General features: G+C 38.9%; 1 protein-coding gene across 2 annotated transcripts in view; it reads right to left on the bottom strand.

Moving 5' to 3' along the window:
• Nucleotides 1-23,401, bottom strand: part of LOC121917388 (inhibitor of Bruton tyrosine kinase-like) — a 69,304-nt gene that overhangs the window by 25,122 nt on the left and 20,781 nt on the right. The window contains exons 8-23 of one of the 2 annotated variants that reach the window (XM_042443328.1): nucleotides 22,322-22,502; nucleotides 20,272-20,395; nucleotides 19,191-19,365; nucleotides 15,773-15,944; nucleotides 14,316-14,924; nucleotides 13,087-13,173; nucleotides 12,225-12,307; nucleotides 12,098-12,135; nucleotides 10,977-11,073; nucleotides 10,389-10,490; nucleotides 9,545-9,662; nucleotides 6,987-7,047; nucleotides 5,463-5,590; nucleotides 4,154-4,266; nucleotides 2,715-2,863; nucleotides 297-457 (exon numbers count right to left, since the gene is read on the bottom strand). In XM_042443328.1, the coding sequence (XP_042299262.1) occupies nucleotides 297-457; nucleotides 2,715-2,863; nucleotides 4,154-4,266; nucleotides 5,463-5,590; nucleotides 6,987-7,047; nucleotides 9,545-9,662; nucleotides 10,389-10,490; nucleotides 10,977-11,073; nucleotides 12,098-12,135; nucleotides 12,225-12,307; nucleotides 13,087-13,173; nucleotides 14,316-14,924; nucleotides 15,773-15,944; nucleotides 19,191-19,365; nucleotides 20,272-20,395; nucleotides 22,322-22,502 (2,398 nt within the window). Of the gene's footprint in view, nucleotides 1-296; nucleotides 458-2,714; nucleotides 2,864-4,153; nucleotides 4,267-5,462; nucleotides 5,591-6,986; nucleotides 7,048-9,544; nucleotides 9,663-10,388; nucleotides 10,491-10,976; nucleotides 11,074-12,097; nucleotides 12,136-12,224; nucleotides 12,308-13,086; nucleotides 13,174-14,315; nucleotides 14,925-15,772; nucleotides 15,948-19,190; nucleotides 19,366-20,271; nucleotides 20,396-22,321; nucleotides 22,503-23,401 lie in introns of both variants that reach the window. The other variant, XM_042443329.1, reaches the window with a different exon arrangement.

The following is a 23,401-nucleotide window of genomic DNA, read 5'->3' as shown; positions in this document are numbered from 1 at the left end:
AAGTGCTTGGGATCAGAAGTATCTAGGGTTTCAGATTTTTTTTTATTTTTGGAATTTTTGAATATTTTTATATACTTGAAGTCAATTTTATACATTTTAAAACAATTTTGCGTATGAAAGGAGGTTTGTGTGTACTAAACCAGAAAGCAAAGGGGGTCACTATCTCAGCCACCCATGTGGACAATTTTGGAGTATTTCAGATTTTGGAATTCCCGACAATCCAGACAAGGAAGACTCACTCTGTCATGGAATAGGTCTTGTGAAACATGGGAACACATAGAGGATCTTTCATATACCTGAAAGAACTGACAACCCAGTTGGAAGAACTTGCAGAGGTGATTTTGTTATTAGGAATGGACTGTGGAAGCGATATTTTTTGTGTTGATGTTCCATCAGAAGTTTTCACCTCTTTGTTGACATGTGGAACTGTATTAGAAACATACATTTTCTCTTTCACCTGAAATCAAAGACTACAATTTTACCATTTTAAGAAGTGATATTCGCATCAATTAACACATCTAAGAAAAGAACAAAGTCAAATACTGAGTTTTTATCTTTAATAGCTAAAGAAGTACTTTAGGCATGTCCAAAAGTTTGCACATGCCCAGAGGAATTTTCCTTCTCCTTTTAACATTTGTTCCTTATATCACATTGCATTACTTTTAACACCCTTGAGTTTAACAACTAGGTTACCATGGGAGCAGTATTTGGCATTTAACATGTCTAATGTTCTACTGTCTTAAATGATGCTCTTGGCTCTGATATAATGTAGTGACTCCATATTCCATGAAAATTAAGTTATGTGCATGATGCTTTAACAGGTTAAAAAAGACGGGTACATATCAGTGCTATATTCCGCCAAGAATAACCTCTTTAGATTACAAAAAAATGGCTGTGTTAGTCTGGAAAATCCATATGCAAAGGGATCTTGTAGGAACTTTGAGAATAACTGAAAGCAATAAACTGGTAGCATGAGTTTTTGTAGATGCACCCAAGGAAGTGGACTCAAGTCTATGAAAGCTCATGCTACCAGCTTCTTTCTTTCAGTTAGTCTCAAAGGTGCTACAAGATCCATTTGCATATTCTTTATATTAATGTATAAAATACACATTTTATATTTAAATTATACAAGTTCATACATCATGGCTGAGCCTTCCCCAGGCTAATGCCCTCCAGATATTTTGGACTACACTTGTCATTATTCCTCAACAACCAACCACGCTTGCTAGGACTAATGGGACTAAGAATCTAAGGAGCTGTTCAGACAGCCCCAAAGGGGTGGCATGGAGCCGCCCCTTCTTTGGCCGGATAGGGGCCGCGGCAACCACAAACTGCAGCCCTGATCTGGCCTTTCCAAGGCACAAAAAGGAGCTGCAAAAAGCAGCTCCTTTTTGTGCCCTGGAAAGGCACCATAGCTGCAGTGCCATGGCTTGGAGGCGCTCCTTTGGCACTGGGACGTATAGACACGGTGCTGGAGGAGTGCCATGATGCCACATGCCATGTGGAGCAGCGCATGGCATCATGGCGCCCCGGGTGCGGAGTCAGGACATGCATCATGTGGACACAATGCCCCAACTATGCCCCCAGGCTGCTCTTAATGGCTGCTCTGAACAGGACCTAACATGCCTGAAAAGCACAACATTAAGAAAATTGACCACAAATAAATAAAATGTATACAACCTAAAGATTTTTTCATAGAAGAAAACATTAAAGACTGAAAACCAGCAGACCAAAGCAAAGAAGTAACATCTTCACAATTCATAGGCCAAGTCTATACAAATCCAACACATGAGTTTGACACAGGACCTCTAAAATTTTGAATCACTGAATGGAAGAGACCGCAAGGGCCATCCAGTCCAACCCCCTGCCATGCAGGAACTCCCAGACAAAGCATCCCCGACAGATGGCCATCCAGCCTCTGCTTAAAGGCCTCCAAGGAAAGAGACTCTACTACACTCCGAGGGAGTGTGTCCCACTGTCAAACAGCCCTTACTGTCAGAAAGTTCTAATGCTGAGGTGGAATCTCTTTTCCTGTTGCTTGCATCCATTGCTCCGGGTCCTAGTCTCTGGAGCAGCAGAAAACAAGTCAGCTCCCTCCTCAATGAAACATCCCTTCAAGTATTTAAACAGGGCTATCATACTGCCTCTTAACCTTCTCTTCTCCAGGTTAAACATCCCCAGCTCCCTAAGGCGTTTCCAGGCCCTTCACCATTTTAGCCGCCCTCCTTTGGACATGCTCTAGTTTCTCCACATCCTTATTAAATTGTGGTGCCCAGAACTGGACACAATATTCCAGGTGGGGCCTGACCAGAGCAGAATAGAGTGGTACTATTACTTCCCTTGATCTATTCTAGACACTATACTTCTATTGATGCAGCCTAAAATCACAGTGGCCTTGTTAGCTGCCGCATTGCACTGTTGACTCATGTTCAACTTGTGGTCTACTTGGACTCCCAGATCCCTTTCACATGTAGTCTCGTTCAGCCAAGTGTCCTCCATCCTATATCTGTGAATTTTATTTTTCTGCCCTAAGTGCAGTACATTACATTTCTCCCTGTTGAAGTTCATTTTGTTAGCTGTGGCCTAACTTGAATACCCTCCCAGATTCACACATGATATGGCATTTTTATAAATCAGCTACTAGTGTGGTTCCTCATGTTATGTTTCATTTAATTAACAAGCATAGATGTAAAAATGGTTCAGCAGACTCTAACCTCAACCTTATCTGCATGGAATCCTGCTGTAAAGTCTGGAGACTGCAGATCTCTAGGGCTGTTCACTCCCACATAGCTTCCTTCAGAATCAGACATCAGCATCTCAGGAAGAGATTCAACAGAATTAGTTTTGTCAAGTTTCACTATCCCTGTATGTGTAAGAGGAAAATGATCATCAGCAACTTTTAAATGCAAAACTGGTACCATATTCTGGCAATATAAAGTTTCATTGGATAAAAACCTGTTTTGGGTGGGAAATGCTATCCTAGACTGTCCACTTGCTTGATTTTGAAAGACGCAGCCCTGATCTGACCCTTGTTTTCAGGGGACCACTCATTCACCTACTTAAGGTGCGTTTACAACACCAAAACTGGTGTAGCAGTTCTCTTCCTCATGGCAGTCTTGGTTTTCCTCTTTACTATACAATGGTACACTTTGAGGAATGGAGCAGAAGTGTATGCCCCATTTGTTTCCCCTGTTTTAAATGGCTCCTTGAAGGGCACTGGGCCCCTCCCAGAGTACTTGGGAGTTCAGATTAAACTGAGACTTGAAAATGAAAAATGCTTTAATGTATTGTGTAACTATAACATTAATGTGTAACTCGAACTAGGTAATGGGCACCATTTTGCTAAAGCCTTGTATATTTCAGCATCAGCTCTCCGCAATCTCTAGGCAAAATCTGCACATCTTTAGCAAAATGCTGCTCGTTACCTAGTTCTAGTTACACATTAATGTTCTAGTTATACAATACATAACAAAGGCACGTTACAGACCGCCCAAAACGATCATTTGCAGCGCGGAGGAGCCCCAGCGTCCAAACCGCGTGGCTCCTCCGCGCTGCAAAAAGAACCCCCAAAATGGCGCTTCTTGTTGCGGCGCACTTATGACATCGCGAGGTGCCAATGGCGCACTCGTGGCGTCATTTGTGCCACACGATGTGCGGATGCAACGGGTCCGCTAAGTCAAGATGGCGGCGCCCGTGTGGAATGGGCACCGCCATTTTGTGCGCGCTCTGCGTGTATTAGAGTTAGGGGCATCAGGAAGTGACGCCCCTTTTTAACCCTAGTACGCGCGGAGTGCGTACTATAGGCCCGTGCGGAACGAGCCAAAGTGTAATTGAAAGAATGGAATGGAATGGAAAGAGAAGGATAGTAGCACTTATACATGTAAGATACAGTGACAACCCCAGATCCTTTCAAATTAAGGGTGTCCTAGAGGTCACACGCAGGAAAGTATTAATATGAATGGAATTCACTGCATGACAATAAACAGATGCACACTCTTAATGTGCAATGAAATTAGACCACACCCATGTTAAGATGGATGTGCTGCAGTGTTCAGCATCACAGAATGAACCTGGCACTGTGGATTAGGGTTTCAGCCTCACAAAGAATGTCATCCACAAATGACGCTGTCAAAGAAGCTTCTTTGCCACTAACCTTTGGAGGGTGGACTCTGGATAATATCTGACAGATTATATCCACCCGAGCTGTCTGACCGTCTTCGAGGCTTCTTTTTAGCCTTTGCTTTAGCTTTTTTGAGAAGAGCTTCCCTGGTTTAAATTAAAAACACACATTTATTAAGGTTTTACATACTTTTTGAATTGCACATATAAATACTTTTCTTTCATATGACATTCTGTCCAGTCAGGATTTTCCTAACATCGGTCCGATCCAGACGGGCCTAAAGTGTACTCCCGTCACGTGCTAGGGGTTGGTCGAGGGCGCACCACCCATACGTGCCTCACCTCTAGCACATGACGAGGGCATAAAAATGGCGGCACCCTGTACACATGGGTGCCGCCATTTTGACGCGACGGACACTTAGCGTCTGATCATCGCAGCGCACTCGGGTGTCACAAGCACGCCAGGAAATGAACCCACTTTTTGCAGGTTCTTTCTTTGCCGGCAGGAAACCATGCAGTTTATCTGCTGAGGCTTCCCACCGGCGGAAAAGGAGGCACACCGGCAGACCACCTTTTTTGGGCAGTCTGTATTCCGCCATCATGATTATTTTTTTCCTGTCTCAGTCTTTAAATGATACTCAATACATGTTTAATTGATGGCAAGATTAAAAGATTATTTGTCATTGTAAAGTTATGCCAGAGCTCTGCATGTTGCACACATCTCCATCATCCCCTTCTCCATCTCTTCTTGCTCAGTGAAGTGAGAGTATAGAACTCATTGTGGATTTGCCAGATCCAGAAAAAGCACAATACAAAGCTTGATGCATGAGGGATACAGTGGGGCCTTGGTATCCAGTGAGGTTCAGTGATAGGACACTCCCCCACCCCATGGATACTAAAATCCCTGGATGTTCAAGTCTCTTTAAAACCAATGGAAAGCGAAATAAAAAATAATTAAAAAATTATTTATATTTTCCCCTCTCTCCTAGGTGGATCGAGGCAGGATTACAACCTGATATAAATATACAAATAGTGCTCCTTATATAAAAATGGCAAAATCAAAGTTTGGACTTTATGTATTATTTAAATACTTTCAAGCTATGGATAAAGAATCCGTGGATAGTGAGGATTGATGGTATAACCTATACAGCTGTGGATTACTTCACTGCAGGATCCAGAACATTTTCTTAATACATCATGCCCCCGTACCCGTTTTCCAAACCAAAAAGGGCTCTAATTACAAAGGACAATTTATTACTTATCAAATAACTTCAATTTTTATAAGTTTATTCTGTGCACACAAACTACATTACTCAATTTATCAGAAGAAAAGGATGACTTACTGAGAAGTGTGTTCTGTACTTAGTTCTTCTTTCAGAAAGACAAACGTTTCTCCTTCCTCAGGCTCCAAATAACTTATATCAGGGCCACCTTGGTATGGAGTAATTACTCTTCTGACCATAGCAGGGATCTGTAACATTATAAATTATTTTAAAGCCTTAACACTAGGAAAAACAGGTAGGTACTAAATTCAGATATTAAAACTCTCTGCCACAGTACATTTTGAAATACCGTCACAGTTTAAAGTGTGATGAGATAAGGATACTTTCCACGCTGCCTTTATTTAAGGATATGTATCTGCATATGCACCTACCTCATAAAGACAATGCACAAAGCCATCTGCCCAAGTTCTCATTTACTAATTACATGGGGGGAAAAACCTGTGTATTCTATTTTATTAATCCATTGTACTGCACACCATTAATTTTACAGCTATATCCAAATAAAGTGACTTAGGTCCAAAACACACAGGAAATAATCCAGTTTGAGAATGCTTTAATGTCTCTGACTGAATACTAGGGAATACTAGGAACTGTAGTTCTGTGAGACATTTAACCTTTTTTTGTCAGAGAGCTCTGGGGCCATAATAATCTACTATTCCCAGGATTCTCTGGCACTAGCCCTGGGCAGTTAAAGCAGTCTCAAACTGGATTATTTTTGCAGTGAGTTTTGGACCTTAGTAAGATATTCACTTTAGTAACTAAAGGGCTATACAGACAGGCGGCATGAAGCTGCTCCTTTTCGTCCCAGATTGGGGCCGCACCACGGCTTCTGGAGGACACAAGAAGTCATGAAAAGCAGCTACTTTTCAGCATCCTGGAAGGGATGTCATAGGCACGCCGGTGTGCCATCATGATGCCCCTTTTGCGCTACACCGTCTGGGCACTGTGCAACAGTGGCATCATCATGGAGCATGCAATGTAAACAGGCATGCAACAAAATGGTGCCATGGGGATGGGGTCATGACACTGAGCATGCGGACACTACACTGTGACTCTCCCCACAGGTCAGCACAAAGTACCGATCTGTATCCCCCTTAGACTATTAAGAGAACAAGCTGACTCATCCATTAGACTTAATAAAGAGCACAGTTCCAAGAATACTGTATTTGTTGTATTTCACGAACTGCCTTCAATCCCAATTTGGCAGAGGTGTGTGAATGTGGCATAGAAAGTTAGTACTACTAGTAGCAGCAGCAGCAGCGATGATAATGACACATGACACTTCCAGAGTTTTAGAGTTTAAAAATGAATTTAGCTCTCCTGGCATTTGTAGCTTTACTAGGATTATTCTATCATGTATTTTTAGCAACACTGATTGAAATAGAAGACCAATAGCAGTGCTACATGGTTAGAAAATATGGCAAGAGAGTTGTTGTATTTTTTTTTTTAAAAATAGAAGACAACCAATTTAAAGCACACTTTAAGGGCTGTATGCTGAAACATGGCTCCAAGAATAATGATTACTGCATTTTAGAATTCATTTTAAAATTTTGTGTGTTTCAACTAATTAATGGTAGAACTTACCGCTTTCCTATAAGCAACAGAAAGGTCTTTCAGGACATCCTCACTTAAAACATCCAGAGCCCTAAGATAAATAAGACATCAAATGGCAGTTTAATTGCAACTCAGTGGTAGGGGTAGGCAGATCTATTTATTTTGGATCTGCTTCAGTCATGAGTTCAGTTCAGGCTGATTCCATCTCCACTTTTAGATTATTCTTAAAATGTATCACAAAAACTGATTACATTTTTGCAAATACTTTTCCTCTTATACGCATTTTCGTTCATAATTTTCCAAATGGCTGCATTTTCCCAAACTTTTTCTGTATAATCTATATGTATGCACTATTTTCAGTACTGTTTCCACCTGTATGAACACTTTTCCATATGGTATGGATTTTTATGAATTTTCCCCTAAAGCATGCATTCTTTTCAATGGAACTCCATGTCACTCAATTTCAGAAATTCTACATTCCTGCTCTCAAACCTGTCGAATTTTCCTTGTTGTTTTGGGGGATGTTATGCTGGTAAAATTGCAGAAACAATTATACTGAATGAATTTCTTATCCATTCACTCTCGATGGAGGTACTATCTGAACTGTGTCCAAATGAAGAGAAATGAAAGAGAATTATGTGGTATTCTTTGTTTTCAATATTCAGATCCTAAAAGCACACGCTGTACTTATAATCTAACTGAAAGAACAAAATTCTAAAGTGAGGGAAGTAGCGTATATACTCAACTATAAGTCGACCTCATGTATAAGTTGAGGTTAGGTTTTGGGGGCAAAATTATGGATTTTGCCATGACCCATGGATAGGTCGAGGGTAAAACTTGGAGGCTCTCAATGTGTGTATGTGTGCGTATGGCAAGAGAGACTCTCACTGAGGCTTTTCTTCATCATTTCATCCAGACACGTGGACAAGAGGGAGACTCTTAAACAAACAGCAATAGCAATCAATCACCCAGGACTCTTTCTGCTTGGCTCTTTCTTGCTAAACTCCTCTCCACATCACATGGGGAAATCTGAAAGAGCTGCTATTATGTTTCCATAGTGATCCATAAATAAATCAACCTGGGATTTTGGGGTCAATTTTTGGGCATTTTTTTTAATTTTTTTAAATCAAATTTTTTAAAATAATTAAAGAAATCATAAATCACCACAACATACGTTACCGCAGAAATTTCCATCATGGTATACATACATACACATTATTAATACATGCCTACTCATATTTAACTATACGGCCTTGTAGTTTAACAATCTGTTTGGCAATGGCCTTCAGCTATTCCTCTCTTCCTGCTCCATCAACTTGGACCATAAATTTTTGGGCATAAATTTTTAGACTTATAGACGAGTACATACAATAGCTAGCTATCACAGGGCCTAGATCTGTAAATACCCTAGCAAACACTGTTGGTTGGTTGGTTTTTGTCTTAGGTACATTTCCAGAATGTTTACATGACAATTTTCTTGAATAGTAGTATGAATATCACAAAACCTTTCCTAAGCCCTGGCAACATACAGACAGAAAATGCTATGATAGTATAGAAAAAACTATGCAGGTGTAAGGCATGATTTTAAGAAGAGAAATGGGAGCTGGACAGAGTAATGACTCTTTAGACATATGGTTTAATCCAGCATTAGTTCAATCTAAAACAAAAGGAATTAGTTAATTTCTGTTCATCCATGTCCCATCAATTTCAGTCTTTTTAATCTTATACTTCAATGGTTCTCAAACAGTGAGGTGGGACCCCCAGGGGGAGAGGGCACAAGAGTTTCTCAAGGGGAGGTCAAAAGAGTTGAAGGCCCTGATCCCACCTCCTCCTCCCAAATTTTTTAAATGTAAAATTTTCACACGCGTTGAGTTAAATATAGAATTTACTTAAATAAAACTGTTCTAATTTGAACAATGTTATTTCCTTATAAAATGTTAAAATCTGAATGTACATGAATGTGCAAATAAAAAACACACACTAAATAAACAAAATATTTTTATTCATATACTATATCAAATGGGAGGGGGAGGAATGCAACATTCACATATTGTACAAAGTTGTACAAAATATGAGTACCACTGTTATACTTTATTGCATTTTAGCAAAAAATTACTCTAGGCAGCCAAATTGGGAAGCTGCCTGTACAAAGCACACAAGCAGAAAGTGTAAGCAACAAAATGGATGAAATAATAGATCTGATGAATGGAAATGAGAAGGCCAAGAGCTTTCAGATAAAGGGAAGAGCATGTAACAACGTGTAACTTGAAACTGATGTGGGGAAAACCTAAGGATTCAGTAACAAATTTGTCATACTGTAAGCAAAAGAGACACAGTTACTTTTACAGAACCTCCAAAAACCTATTCCCAATCTTTTGAAAAATATTTTGGAATCAGAAATAATAAAAGCAATTCAGGAAAAATGTAGTTTCAATTTTTTAAGTAGATATTTGGATCCACCCTGTGAAGACAGCTGCTAAGGAAAACACTTTCAAACATTCAGATGCATATGAAGATGCTATCTGTACCCCTCAAGATTGCAAATGACCAGAGCAAGTGATCATGCAGAGCCCAGAACCTGCCCTTACCTCGTTTCAAGTATAGCTGCCATGTTTAGTACAATGAATTGCAGACAAGACTGCTTCAGCTGTTCAGCATTATACATGGCTGAAAACTCCAGAATCTCAGCAGCATTCTTTAAAGTAACTGAAATTGGAAACAAAGGCAAAAAAACCTAGAAAGCATGATAGAAAGCTAGGACAAAAGCAAAGTAATATTTCACACCTACTGTCAACTACATACCACCCATGTAAAGAAATAATCTATTTACAAATTCATTTGATTGCACAAGGTTCTGGACCGTGCTTTATGGTGCATACAGACCATTTTAGGCACCAGAAAAGCTTTCCACATCTGCACAAATGACGCACAGGGCCTAAAATTCACTCTATATGCTCTTAGAGCTGCACCGTGGAACATAAGATAGATAATGGAGGACTATCTATCTAGCTATCTATCAGAAAGCTTGCCCTGGTGGCACAATGGTTAAATGCCTGTACTGCAGCCACTCACTCACAAACCATAAGGTTGCGAGTTCAATACCAGTAAAAGGGCTCAAGCTCAACTCAGGCTTGCATCCTTCCAAGGTTGCTAAAATGAGTACCCAGATTGTTGGGGGCAATTAGCTTACACATTGTAAACTGCTTAGGGAGTGCTTAAGTGCACTGATAAGGGGTATAGAAATGTACTTGATATTGCTATCTTTAAGATGAAGAAGCCCTCCAGCACAGTTTGAGAACTCCTACATCTAAATATTTTCCTTTAAAAATAAGCAAAACGTGATCATTTTTAAGAAAAATGGGAATCAGTAACCTGTCTTCACGTATGTGACAATATATCATAATAACTTTCTGAATAACAAGTATAACTCACATTTTTCTGTAATGGCTACTTCACAAATTTCTTTCAGTCGTGACATAAGGAGCTGGTCTGCTACTACAAGAACGTTGCAGATGAACTCCACATTTTGAGATTCTGGAAATCATTCAAAAATTGTATCATGAACAAGCTTTCAGCATTTGCTTTGCTTACAGTCAATCTACTAGCTAAACCAAGATCACAGGCTAACGTATACCTTATGAGGCAGTCCATTCCTCCCTAAATGGTTTCAACAATGTGCTTGGAATGTGCATGTTTCTCCCCAGGACTACTATTCATTGTCTGCCTTCCCTGAAAAGTTCATGCATACAAACTTATTTTGCTTCTTCAATATCTGACTTTGTCCTTCTGTATCAGGGCAGCCCCCCCCCCCTTTTGATTAGCCCTGTTCTCATTTGCACTGTACTTGCATGTCATGAACATGTTCACCTGTTTCAACCCATTAAGTTAGCCCTTGGCTATCAACACTGATTTTTCTTTTCTCCCCTTTCCTATTCTATCCCCAATCATTCTCAGCAAAGCTCTTCTCAACATACTCCAGACTTGATTCTTCTAGGAACACTAGTAATGTCAATGCCCTACCTTTTATTGCAACAGCTTCATCAGTGTAAATATAATCCAGGATGACCTGCAGGATGTCTGAGGAGAATGGCATTTCCAGAGATGCACAGCGAGATGCCTAGAAGGAATCAAGACGCAGCAGAATTTCCCTATGAGCCTTCAGGAAAAACCTCAGACTGTAAAAGTTTGCCTTTAACAATACCACACACAAAGGATGTTGTTTACAAATGTTTAATGCAAGAATTTAGACTACGTCTATATGTTTCTTCTGAAGCTGTCTTCCAGCAAATCAAATCAATGTAATCAAATACTGTCTATTCCGACTGCCAATACCTCACCGAGAAAGTAGCGGTATGACAGTATGGCTTATACTCTATCAGACCATTAGTCCATCCAGATCAGTACTTCATGCAGTGACTGGCACTGACACTCCAGGGTTTTGGAAATATATAGAGATACCAGGATCTAACCTGTTTGGTTCAGTTCATCATTATTACAGTCATAGACCAGCACAAGAATTTAAACTGGAATATACTGCATGCAAAGATGTGCCCTACTATTGAGCTATAGATCCTCTAATTTTTTTTTAAAAAAACTCCTATTAAAATTCTAACATCTATCGTCTATCACTAATGTGCAACTAATTTCATGGAATGCTATAAGGAAAAATCAAGCATCCATATCCATAGATTTTTTTATCCCTGGATTCAAGCATCCATGGCTTGAAAATATTTTTAAAATATATAAAATTCCAACAAGCAAACCTTGATTTTGCCATTTTATATAAGGGACACCATTTTATTATCCACTGTACTTAAAGGGACATGAACATCAATGGATGCTGATATACACAGAAGGTCCTGGACCCAAACCTCAGCTGATACCAAGGGCACACTGTATTTGTGCTCAATTAAGAACCTGAAAGTTATTTGCAATCGCACTGTGCTACCTCGTTCGTATGCAAAAGTTAAATTTTGATCATCGCCTTTTATGATCCTACATAACACAAACCTCTTTTTTTAGTCCATTACCAATTTATCTTTTGTGATTAATTCCTTTCTCTAAATAATTCCCAAATAAATATTTTTGAATAAATTAAAAAGGAAGAATAGAATGTCCATGCGCTATCATGATACACTTACCTCAATCCAGGAGTTGCTCAGCATGCTGTGAAAGTAGTCTGAAAAGGAGATAAACTTCATTTTGACATGCATTAAATTGATACATAACTATTAATAAAGTAACAAAAACACCTTACCATTTACCTACCAAGTCTTGCACATAGTACGCATTTATGGCATGGAAATTCCTTTTCATCTATAGACTTCATGGTGACATCGCAGAGGTATGAACTTGAAAAATAAAGACATGCTTGATTTGAAGAGACTAACTGGTAAATAAGAAGTTGCTTAATCAAATTTAGTCCTCATTACATTTAAAATACAAGTTTAAACACATTTATTTCAAAGACTATTAGAACTATGCAACTGCCAAAAGGGCATGGCACAACATCATGTTTTATGAAAGTAAACCAACTTGGAACTCATGAAATAGAAAACTCAGAGGCATGATACAGTTTTCATAAAATGATATTTATCTTGACTGATAAATAGGAGGTGATAAATACAAGGGTATCTTCTACTACCCAGGAGTTTTACATTCTAAGATGAATAGGAAAATGTGAAGATGGACAACATGTTTCAAAGAGTAGGAGCAAGGGTAAAACAAAGAAAAGCTCACAGTACACTGCCAAACAATTACTCTTTGATTTTTGTGCATGATTTCCAGTTCAGAACTGCCAGTCAAACCTCTTTTATTACAAAGCTTAATGTATATAAAATACAACCAATTTTGTGAAGAAATAATTTGCTTCAACGTGCTATAGCTCAGAAGTGATATGTCTATGTTTACGTGTATGTTGTAGCTCAGACATAATATTATATGCAAACCACTCGATATGGGGTCAGGAAAAGAACAAAAGATATAAAGAAATGCAAGAAGAGGGCAGAAGTAAGGACAAGGCCCAAGGTTTCTTTTCTCTCACAAGGGTTGACAAAGAAATATCTAACCATGTATATTTGGCCTTCTAATTTCCTTTTTTTAACCACAGACCTGACTTTTTAAAACTCACATTTTTTTCTGGTTTAGCTTTGGTTTGTTTCCACTGTTTCTGTTGGCAATACTAATTCTTCCATTTTCTATTCGGACGCCATCTAGCCTACAACAAAATAAAACAATTAACTCATACAGTGCACAGAAAAGTTATTATATCCCTGAAAAAATGAATGACTATGTCCTTAATCATATCCCCTTACAAAAAAAAAAAAAAGAGAGTAAAAAGAAACAACTGATAGAAATCCTTGATGAATGGCAGATTATTAAAATCATCATCACTAAATTATTTCAGCATATTATAGTGGGCCAATGAAGCTCGAGGCAGTGTTTACCAATCTTTTTTAGGAATAAGTCCAGTTGTCTTCATGAATGTTACCAAACATTTTCCGCCAAAAATTCTAGGATGCAATCAAAGACTCCTTGTTGCACAACATGGACAGAAGATTCACAGGACCGGATCTAGGCTTTACTGTAATCCCCACACTGGTAAAAAGTGCCACAGACTATTTTATATGCTTTTGTTGCTATGATTTAGGGCTGAACACCAAGTATTTCATAATTCACTAACTACGTTTCAAAATGCAAGCAAAGCATTCCAGTTTGGAGCTTAAATTATGCTGCTAGTCCTGACCAGTGTAGACCCCCTGAATCTGTGGCATTTATCTACATATTGACTCACCATTCAACAATGCAATAAATGGGACAAACCAACAGGATTCCAATGTAACTGTGGTTTTCCAAGCCACTGTTTGCATTCTTAAGTAAACATTTAAAAATAGACTCATCTAGGATGACTGAAATGCATGGGCCAAATAATGCAAGTTCTGGCTGTTTTGGAGGCATGGCATTTAGATGACACATGTCCCCAAAACAGCCAGAAGCTGCAATGAGAGCCAGAACTTTTAGGAAAGGATTAAATACACTCCTGTGGCGGCCAGCTTCGGAATGCGGCAGTGGCCCACTTTGGAAGTGGGCCATGCAATCGCAGCAGTCCCGGCGCGGTCAGGGCTGAACCAGCCAGAGGCCACTCCTTCCAGGCCATGTGCTCTGGCCCTTAGACAGTAAAGAGGAGTTACATCCTTCTACTTTAAAAATAAAAAACCTGCCATGCAGCTGTGACCTTGTAAGGAATCATTGTAAAGGTAGTCTTCCTTTTGCACCATTGGCACATGTGCTTAACATAAGAACCAGTCTGTTAGAATAAATACACAGAGACATGTGTATGTATACAAACCATTGGCATACCTTGAACTTAAACTGTCAAGTCGAAATTTATTTGCAGCAACCTGCAGCATTTTTATGAGATTTACTTCTTCTCCAACACCTTTGCATTTCTTAGAAGTGGATTTTGGTTTACTTTTCTGTTTTTCATTTACCAGCTGCTCTTGGTTACTTCTGTAAACCTCAAATGCAGACTTACTATTAGCATCCCCATGAATAGTTATTTTACTCAAATTTTTAATTAGGGTGTCTTCATTTTCTTCCATTCTTTCTTTGTACACCATTTTGGGCCTGTGACCATGAACAAGGAGATCACAAGAATCTGTATAAATGTACTGCAGAAGGTACATAAACAAATCTGGGTGAAGTTTTTCAATCACAAACAAATCACAACCAACATCATCGTCTTCTTTGCGATAAAAGTCAGTAGGATCCAGCCAACTGTGATCAGCGGCAAAGAGCTTCCGGAAAAAATCAGAGCGCATTGCCAAAATATACTTGTGCGCAGGGAAAGTCCTTGTGCCAACCTGAAAAGTCACATCATGGATGGTGTCCATAACTTCTGCTTCTCCCAACAATTTGCCAAAATCCTCAGGAAAGCTAGACATTGACACACTTGGAATTTCATATAAACTGAAAGACAGAATTATATGGATTTTCCTTTAATTTTAATCTCACCCTATTAAAATCTTCATGCTTAATGCAAGAAAAAACAGCTGCTAGATTGTTTTCTTTTCCTCTCCTCTTAAACATGAAAAGAAACATGAATCTGTTAAAAAACATTTTTTCTTGAGTTAACAAAAGTACAAATTGGGCACATATGAAATACATATTAAGAGTGCACGCTCATGTACATGAACCCATACATGTACCAACCCTTGGAAAGAGAGGACATGCACGCACCCCTTAACTGTTTTCTTAAGTGTCTTGGAAAATGAATCTGGGCTGGATCCACAATTCAGAAATAATCCGATTCGACACCACTTAAACTGCCCTGGCTCAAGGCTACACAATTCTGGGAATTCTGAAGCTGGATCACAACTGCAAAAATAATCTGGTTCAGCACAGTTTAACTGCCCTGGCTAAGGCTATGGAATTCAAGGCTCTGCTCCGCTCTGGGGCCACAACCAACTACAGTTCCCAAAATTCCATAGCCTTGAGCCAGGACAGTTAAAGCAGTGTTGAACTGGATTATTTTTGCCATGTGGATCCAGCCTTAGATTCACAACTCCACACATTAATACTAGCAGGTATACTGCCCCATGCTGCAGCTAAGTTTTGCTTTAATATAGCAAAACTTTGCAAAATGCCAGACATAGGAAGGCAAGAATAACTTAATCATAACTCAAGTGCTAAACATTAATGAGACAGGATCTTGACTGATGTGCCAAAAAGCTCAGGTAGGAACAATTCTTTGAATGCCAGCACTAATTTCTCTAGCACTTTCAGTTAAGTTACTCCCCAAAATAATTTAAGCTTACCTTGTTTTGGGATCTGACTGTAAAACAGCAAAATTACAACCACTAGGATCTGTGGTAACACTGACTGCTCTGTGAACAAAAGCAAGCTTCTCGAGTCGTATGCGTTCATATACATTGTTGGTTTCATAAGATGTGATATCATTTGAGGAATTCTGAAGATTTGAGACAATCTCTGCTAAACATAGAGATTAAAATAATTAGACAATCAGATGAAGAAGCAAAAAGAAAACATTTTCTGCAATAATTAACTGATTTCACTATTTGAAAGGCAACATGTCTGGCTTCTGTTACAGATTTACTGCTTAACACGTGATGTGCTTTCCAAGCAGTTTACCTGATCTCATAAGAACATAAGAAAAGACCAACATCTGTCCTTATAAAGCAGTATGTAGTAACACCATATTTCATTTGCAGCATGATTTTTTCAGTGAATATATGGACATGACAAGTCAGTTAAGGAGATGACTATTTTGTAGGAAGGCCAAGTTATGACTGATGCTTCTACAATCAGACACATACACACACAGAGATAAAAACAGCTCAAGGTCTTGGAATGGAACATAAAGTATTTTAAATGTTTTGTTTATGTAGGTACCTGGCTCAGATTAATTATATGTACTGATGTTCTTCAAACAACAGTTACAGTTTTGTCATGTGTGTGTTTAGAAAATATTTTGGTTCATGTCATGTTTTCAGTTGAAGGTGTAACGATATCAGTACTCCCAAGACAGCAGTTCAAACGTTATAGTCATATTAAGCAATTACTTCACAAATCATATCACCCAAATGAGACCCCAGACAATTACAGATTAATGTAGGTCTATTTTATATTGTCATACTCTATAAACTGCATTGTTTTAACAACAAATATCCTTATTCCTGGAAGAGTTATGTATGTCCCATGCTACTTAAATGCACTAGATGGCATCAGTTAGTCTGATTAATTCTGTTATGCAGAAGCGGTGCTCTCCACGAAAGGTTTATTATGGACCAGTATCAACCAACAGGGTTGAAACCATGGTTTCCAAAAACAAGACAGAACTTTCTGAAAATTCCTGAGGAACATGTACCTAGAGAGATTTTACCTTTTGTTTAAAAAGGAAAAATGAAACAAGATCTCCCAAACATCTACTGCCATGAATGTTAGAAACAGTTGACACAGCCACAGGTGTGACTAGTCAAAACTATCTTTCCTGGTTAAACTGAATAAAGAGAGCAGTGTGAAAATAACATGTCACACACTATATAAGCCACCAATAATTCGTTCTGTCACATGCTGAAACCTTATTTGTTTCAACATGCATTTTGTAACTACTGGTTCTTATCTGTTTGCTTTTGTATCTTGCTTTATTGCGGCTGATTTTTTTAAATTATTTTAACCTGAACACTACTTTGTGTATTTGTTAACATAAGATGTATATCATGTTCTTTAAATAAAAGGAAACAATGTTTGTGATGAGGACAGAAGGGAGCTACTGCCAATTTTTCAACCACTGTGTTTTTATTCCACATGGGTGTTTAATGGAGAAGTGATTCAAAGATACAACAAATATTGCTCAAAAAGGAAGAAAGGAGAACTATCCTTGATGACACTGGCCCTCAACAGATGGGCCTTTACAGCGCCCTTGTTACGTGCGAGGGTTGCCTGGCGGGCGAAGCACCCACACGCCCTGTAACCCTCGCACGTAATGAGGGTGTCGCAGCTGCACAGCACCACCCACACGGGGCGCACAGCTATGACATTGCAGCTGCGCAGCAAAAAGGAGCCGCCATTTACTTCTCCTTTTTTGCTGTGCAGCAGCGTCGCACAAACTGGTTGCTGCAGCGCTGCTGCACAGCAAAGAGAGGCGTCTCCCTGGCGCCTCTTTCTGGCGGTCTGTACCCCTGCCATAGGCTGCATTTGCACTGCAAAAAAATGCAGTTTGACACAGCTTTAACTGTCATGGCTGAATACTATGAAATCCAAGGATTTGTAGTTTGTTGTGGCTCCAGAGCTCTCTGCCAGAGAAGGCTAAATATATCACAAAACTACAAATCCCAGAATTCCATAGCACTGAACCATGGCAGTTAAAGTATATCAAACTGCATGATTTCTGCAATGCAGATACAGCCTAGGAAAGAAAAGAGGAGCTATATCACTTCAATGTTCACTGCACCTTACTATATAGCTAGCCCTGAAAACAATCTCCCTGATATCAGGCCTGGCAATGTAGTGACATGAGAGACAGTGTTACCGTACTTCTTCATGCTGTGCTTATCAACTGAGGACGCCCTGTACTAAATTCCCCCCAAAGGAAGAAAAGTAAGCCTTTTGCCTTTTTGTCCCTTGTAGCCCCTAGGTTTGTGCCATTAGAAAGCCAAGGATGCAAACAGAACAAGTGCTAAAATCCTTCCAAGCATGAAAAAGATAAAGTATAATCTGTAGAGTAAAAGAATTAGTTACATCCCCTACAGGATACAGAAATTCAGACCTCTGATCTAACATTATGGAAACTAAATATTCATAACGTAAGGTACAAATATAATAAACCTTTGTAGCTTTTCTTCAAAAAGTCACAGGAAAAGGGTCACTGGACAATAAGCCATGTGATACTGCCTTATGAGTTGGTCATTTTAAACTGGCTAAAGTCCAAAACACAGTTCTTTAACTGCCCTGGTTAAATGCTAGGAAATTCTGGTTTATTTATTGTTTATAAATTTATAGTTTTGTGAGACATTTAGCCTTCTCTGTCTGAGAGCTCTGGTGGCACAATAAACTAGAATCCCCACAGTTCCATAGCACTAAGCCAGAACAGTTAATGTGGTCTCAAACTGGATTATTTCTGCAATGTGCTTTGGACCTAACTGAGGCGTGTTACAGACGGGCACAAGAGGTGCCGTCATCGCGCCGCGATTACGCGCGAGGGGCGGCGTTTTCAGACGCGCCTTGCCCCTCGCGCGTAATCAATACGTCAAAATGGCGGCGCCCTATACAGATGGGCGCCGCCATCTTGACACAACCCGGAAGAGACGTCGCGAGTGCGCGCTTTGGCACTTGCGACGTCTGTTCCGGGTTGCCGGAAGGAGAGCGATTTCCGCGCTTTTTTTGCAGCGCGGAGGAGTCGTGCGGTTTGGCTGCTGCGGCTTCTCCGCGTTGCAACCAGCAGCGGCCCAAGACCGCCCCTTTTGGGCGGTCTGTAACGGGCCTGAATTTATGTGAATAGTATGACCTATGTAACTTTTTTTTATTTATTTCTAACCTTTTATGGCAAGGGGGGAACTATTGTATGTTTATGTCATATTTATGCAGATTGACCCAGAACTGCCTAAGGTATGTTCTCTGAAAGTTGCAGTTTTGCTGAAGCTAATTCACTTGTAGAATATATATACTGTTTGATATAATAAAGACTCTGATATACTCATTATCAAGGTAGCTGACCTTTCTTTCCTGAGTTTTTATTTCCATCCACCCATTTTCCTTTGAACACTTCACCGTCTTGTGTAACAAACATCATTTCATTTCTGTTTAGTGAAATATCAGACATGTAGACTTGGCGGCCATACATCCATCGGCACTGCTTCATAGGACTGTTAGCAGACTTCCAGCAAAACACCTAAAATGTTAGTACAGAGTAGAGAGAGGAAGAAAGACAGTGAGAGGCTTACACATGTCTCTAAAAGTTGTCCTTCTATCCTACTCAGTTGCTTTAAACTGAATATTTTCAATCCATAATTTGTCCTATTGCAGATGCTTCCTCCTGTTTCCTTAAAGGTATATTGTTAATAAAAAATGAATAAAAACTGGTAGAACTGTCTTACAGCTGTTTAGCAACAAAAAAAAGCTTTAGTTCAGAGACATATACTTGAATTCTACATATGATAATTTTTTTGTATTCTGATTATGTGTATTTTAGAGAAAAGTAAACACAGGACCAAAATTATCTTTCACTGCTGAAACAATCTGGCCGTTTTAAGGATGTGCCTTCAAGTCATTTCCGACCTATGATGACCCCAAGGCAAAACTATCATGGTTTTTTTTTTTTAGCAAGATTTGTTCTGAGAAGGTTTGTTCTGAAGCTGAGAGAGTGTGATTTGCCTAAGGTCACCCAGTAGGTTTCCGTGAATGAGCAGGTATGTGAAGCCTAGTCTCCAAAATAATTCAGTGCTCAAACCACTATACCCGCTGCTTGTCATTTTAACGCCTAGGAGACATCAATATCTTAAAAGAGCCAAATCATATTTTCCCTAAGTAGGTTTTCCTTTCCAGACGCTTCACTGGTACTATTATATAACTATATATGCACACTGTTTTTATCAATCATTTCTCCCTTTTACTATAAGTTTTTGTTTTAAAATGCATTGTGTGAATCTCTAGGCCTGAAGAGATTTTATGCATTATAATTGCAACCAAATGCATCTGAATTTTTAACTAATGCCATAACTGTGCCACATGTTATCAGCAGAAAGAGTGGTTAAGGTATATACTTGCATAATTTTTAGAAGTAGTAGCTAAAACTTACTCTTCCAGCTTGATCCAGTGCAAGAATACAAATTCTCTGACCTCCATTTTCTTTAAGGTTTTGAGGATCCACTCTATAATCTAAATATCCACCATTGACAAGAACCTTTTTTAGGTTTAGTTGCCTGAACAATGAAAACATGAAACAAGCTTATTTACACCAACATACATAAATCTTTTTAAAGGCTTATTTTTATTGTAAGGGTGAGCAAAAGAAATTATACAATAATAGGGCAACCAATAACCATTCTGAGCTGTACGTAATTTTATTTAATGTGAGTTAAGAAACTGCTCACCACTAACACCAATTTTTAGGACGTTAACTGCATTTGGGACTGGGGGTCGTTACAATTTAGATTGTAAGATACCAAAAGGACAATGCAACAATAATAGAGAAACTTGGCATCTGAAGTTTCCAACCAAATGTGAACTAGCAAGCAGCACACTAACTGAATAGTTCAACAGCAAAACTGAAATGTTAATTCCAACCATGCTAATGAGAGACTATGGTTAAAAGACTTAAGATGTGGACAAACGACTTTTCAATTTAGGTTTCACAACTATCATCAACCTAGTAAAATGAATTTAAGAATTTGGCTTCCTAGCTAAAGTACAGGAATAATAACAATGATCCACCTTTTAGAGAAAGTCAGGCCCTGAGGCTACACAAGAATGTCATAGCTAGGTCTGCAGCTCTGAGACAGTTCCAGACTAAAAAGGGGTGAACTGCCTTTCTGGGAAGCCTCCAAGAGAGTCTATTCACTTTTTAAATGGGTTGCTGGACCTTCCTGCACTGTTAACACACACACACACACACCTCAAAACTAGAACTAGACTTCCAAACATTTCCCCTCCTCCTCCTCCTCCTCCTCCCCCCTCTCTCAGGATTTTTGACAGTTTGAGTGACCTGTGGAGGCTTCCAGGAGCAGAAAACTAACCCCAGGATCTGCCAGAGTTGCCCACTGCTTTATTCAGTGAAGTGTAAGAGCTATCAAGGTGGTGTATGTGAAGCACTCAGGGCACGCAAAAGCACTAATTACTACTGTTATGAAAACAATATAGCTGCATTTCCCAGCAAACTATAAAGCACTCTGTGATTGCTGTTTAAGAACTATGCAATATTTGCTTGTTTTTAAAGCCTTTAGCAGTGTAAAGATTTTAAAAGTTATTCCAGCATGATTATCAGTCTGGTGAATTCTGCTTCACAAGAGCTTATGCTAAAATTAGTCTTTTAAGGTGCTATAAGATTCTGCTGTTTTCTGCTTCTCAGAACAGGGAGAGCATTCTCTCAGTCCTACCACCATCTCATATACAGCTGGTGAGAACCCAAGAGAGCGCCTTCTCGGTGGCTGCTCCCAGGCTATGGATCTGTCTGCCAAGGGAAACTCAGTTGGTCCTTCTCCCTGCTCTCTTTACAGTGACAGGCAAAGACCTTATTTAATCATCTCTTCAGCTTTTAACTGGTTGGCATTAATGTTTTTAAATAGATTCTGTTTAATAGTTTTTCAATTTTTGTATTTCAGACTATTCCAGTTTAATGTATGGTGTAAACAGCTTTGGGTCCAGGTCCCATATGGGAGAAAAGTATGATATAAAATAAATAAGAAAATAAATAAATATGGTAAAATGTTATTTATTTCACTGAAATAAGCTCCTACCTGAGGAACAACTTTCAAATGATGGATTCACTAACCCATTTGAGTTCCACAGGTAATACTGTTTTATCTTGATGTGTGTTCACTGAGTACTACACTATTGTTATGCTACATGAGAAATCAGATTGGATCCAAGCCACTTCTGTGTGTGGGAGCGTATTTCACATAACTGACAGCTCAGTTTTGGCAAAGCCTTGTGCATTGCTATATATGAAATAAGCAATATCAGTCCTTCTGCTCTCACCTCATATAATCTAAGAAGTCAGCAGTAACTGTGTGCTCAAAGCAAAGGTGTTACTATGCAAACAACATAACCCATTGGCAATTAAAAAGCTACAATTTAAAAAATCTCAATAAGGATATATATACAGACTTCTCTTTAAAAAAAACACTCACTTGGAAGCAATCTTCTTGCACTGATAGTCAGCAAGCAAATAGATATCTCCTCTTTCTGTAACACAAACTGTGGCACCATCACTTGCAGTGACAAAGGACATAGTAATGTCCTTATGATGCAGAGCAGAGACTTGGCGAGGAGAAGTAACACACTTCTCTCCATTAGGATCTAGCAAGTATCCTACAATGTAAGAGAACATCCTCAACGTCAGGTTTTTGTGATCCAGAACTATTTGGCACGAGCATAATTATTTTCATATTAGAAAGAAGGATAGGGGGAGAAAGTGTTTGCTATTCAGCCACTCAACACAATTAAAATTTATGGAGAATTAAAAACTGACTTATTAGCTTAGGCCAACATACGAAGCTGCCTTATACTGAATGAAAATACTAGACCACTAGCCCAGAATTTTCTTGTTTGATGAACAGCAGTGTTCTAGGGCCTTTCCTGCCAGATCATTTGGAACAAAGAACACACTAAACATGCAGTAGTAGAAAATGTTGTAGATCACTGAACTGCATTGTAGAAAGACTAACAATATTGTTTGTCAATGAATAGAAACACAATATCCCACTTAATGCATAATTCAGAGCCAATCCCATAGGAAGGAGTTATGTTTTATTTCAAGTAAAGTTGTAAGTACATCTCAAATTTGTACTCATGCCCCACTGATCTTAAGTGTCTTCAATTCAAATAGTGAAATCTATTTTAAATATTTCACTATATTGAATGCTGTGTACCCATACCAACCATTTCCAAGTTGCAGGAAGAAGGATAAGTCTTTTTGAATAACTTTTCTTAAAAACAATAGCATTTCACCCTTTCTTCATGTATATTCTTAAAAGACAGTTGACTAGTGACAATATATCTAGAAACAATAAGATGACTGTAAGGTAACAAAATAATAGAGAAGCTGCCACAGAGAGGGACAAAGATAGTTCTCTCTTTCTTTTTTCATTTGAAATTCTAATAACACCATTTAAATATTTTCAAGCACTATTTAAATATTTTCAAACTTTTGTATATTATATTTAAATCTCTTCTATAGACATGGCATCATTACACATATGACCCTCCAA

Source organism: Sceloporus undulatus, unplaced genomic scaffold (genome assembly GCF_019175285.1).
Source record: "Sceloporus undulatus isolate JIND9_A2432 ecotype Alabama unplaced genomic scaffold, SceUnd_v1.1 scaffold_16, whole genome shotgun sequence".
In the NCBI taxonomy this organism is placed as follows: Eukaryota; Metazoa; Chordata; class Lepidosauria; order Squamata; family Phrynosomatidae; genus Sceloporus; species Sceloporus undulatus.
This window is presented reverse-complemented; position numbering and strand designations above follow the sequence as displayed.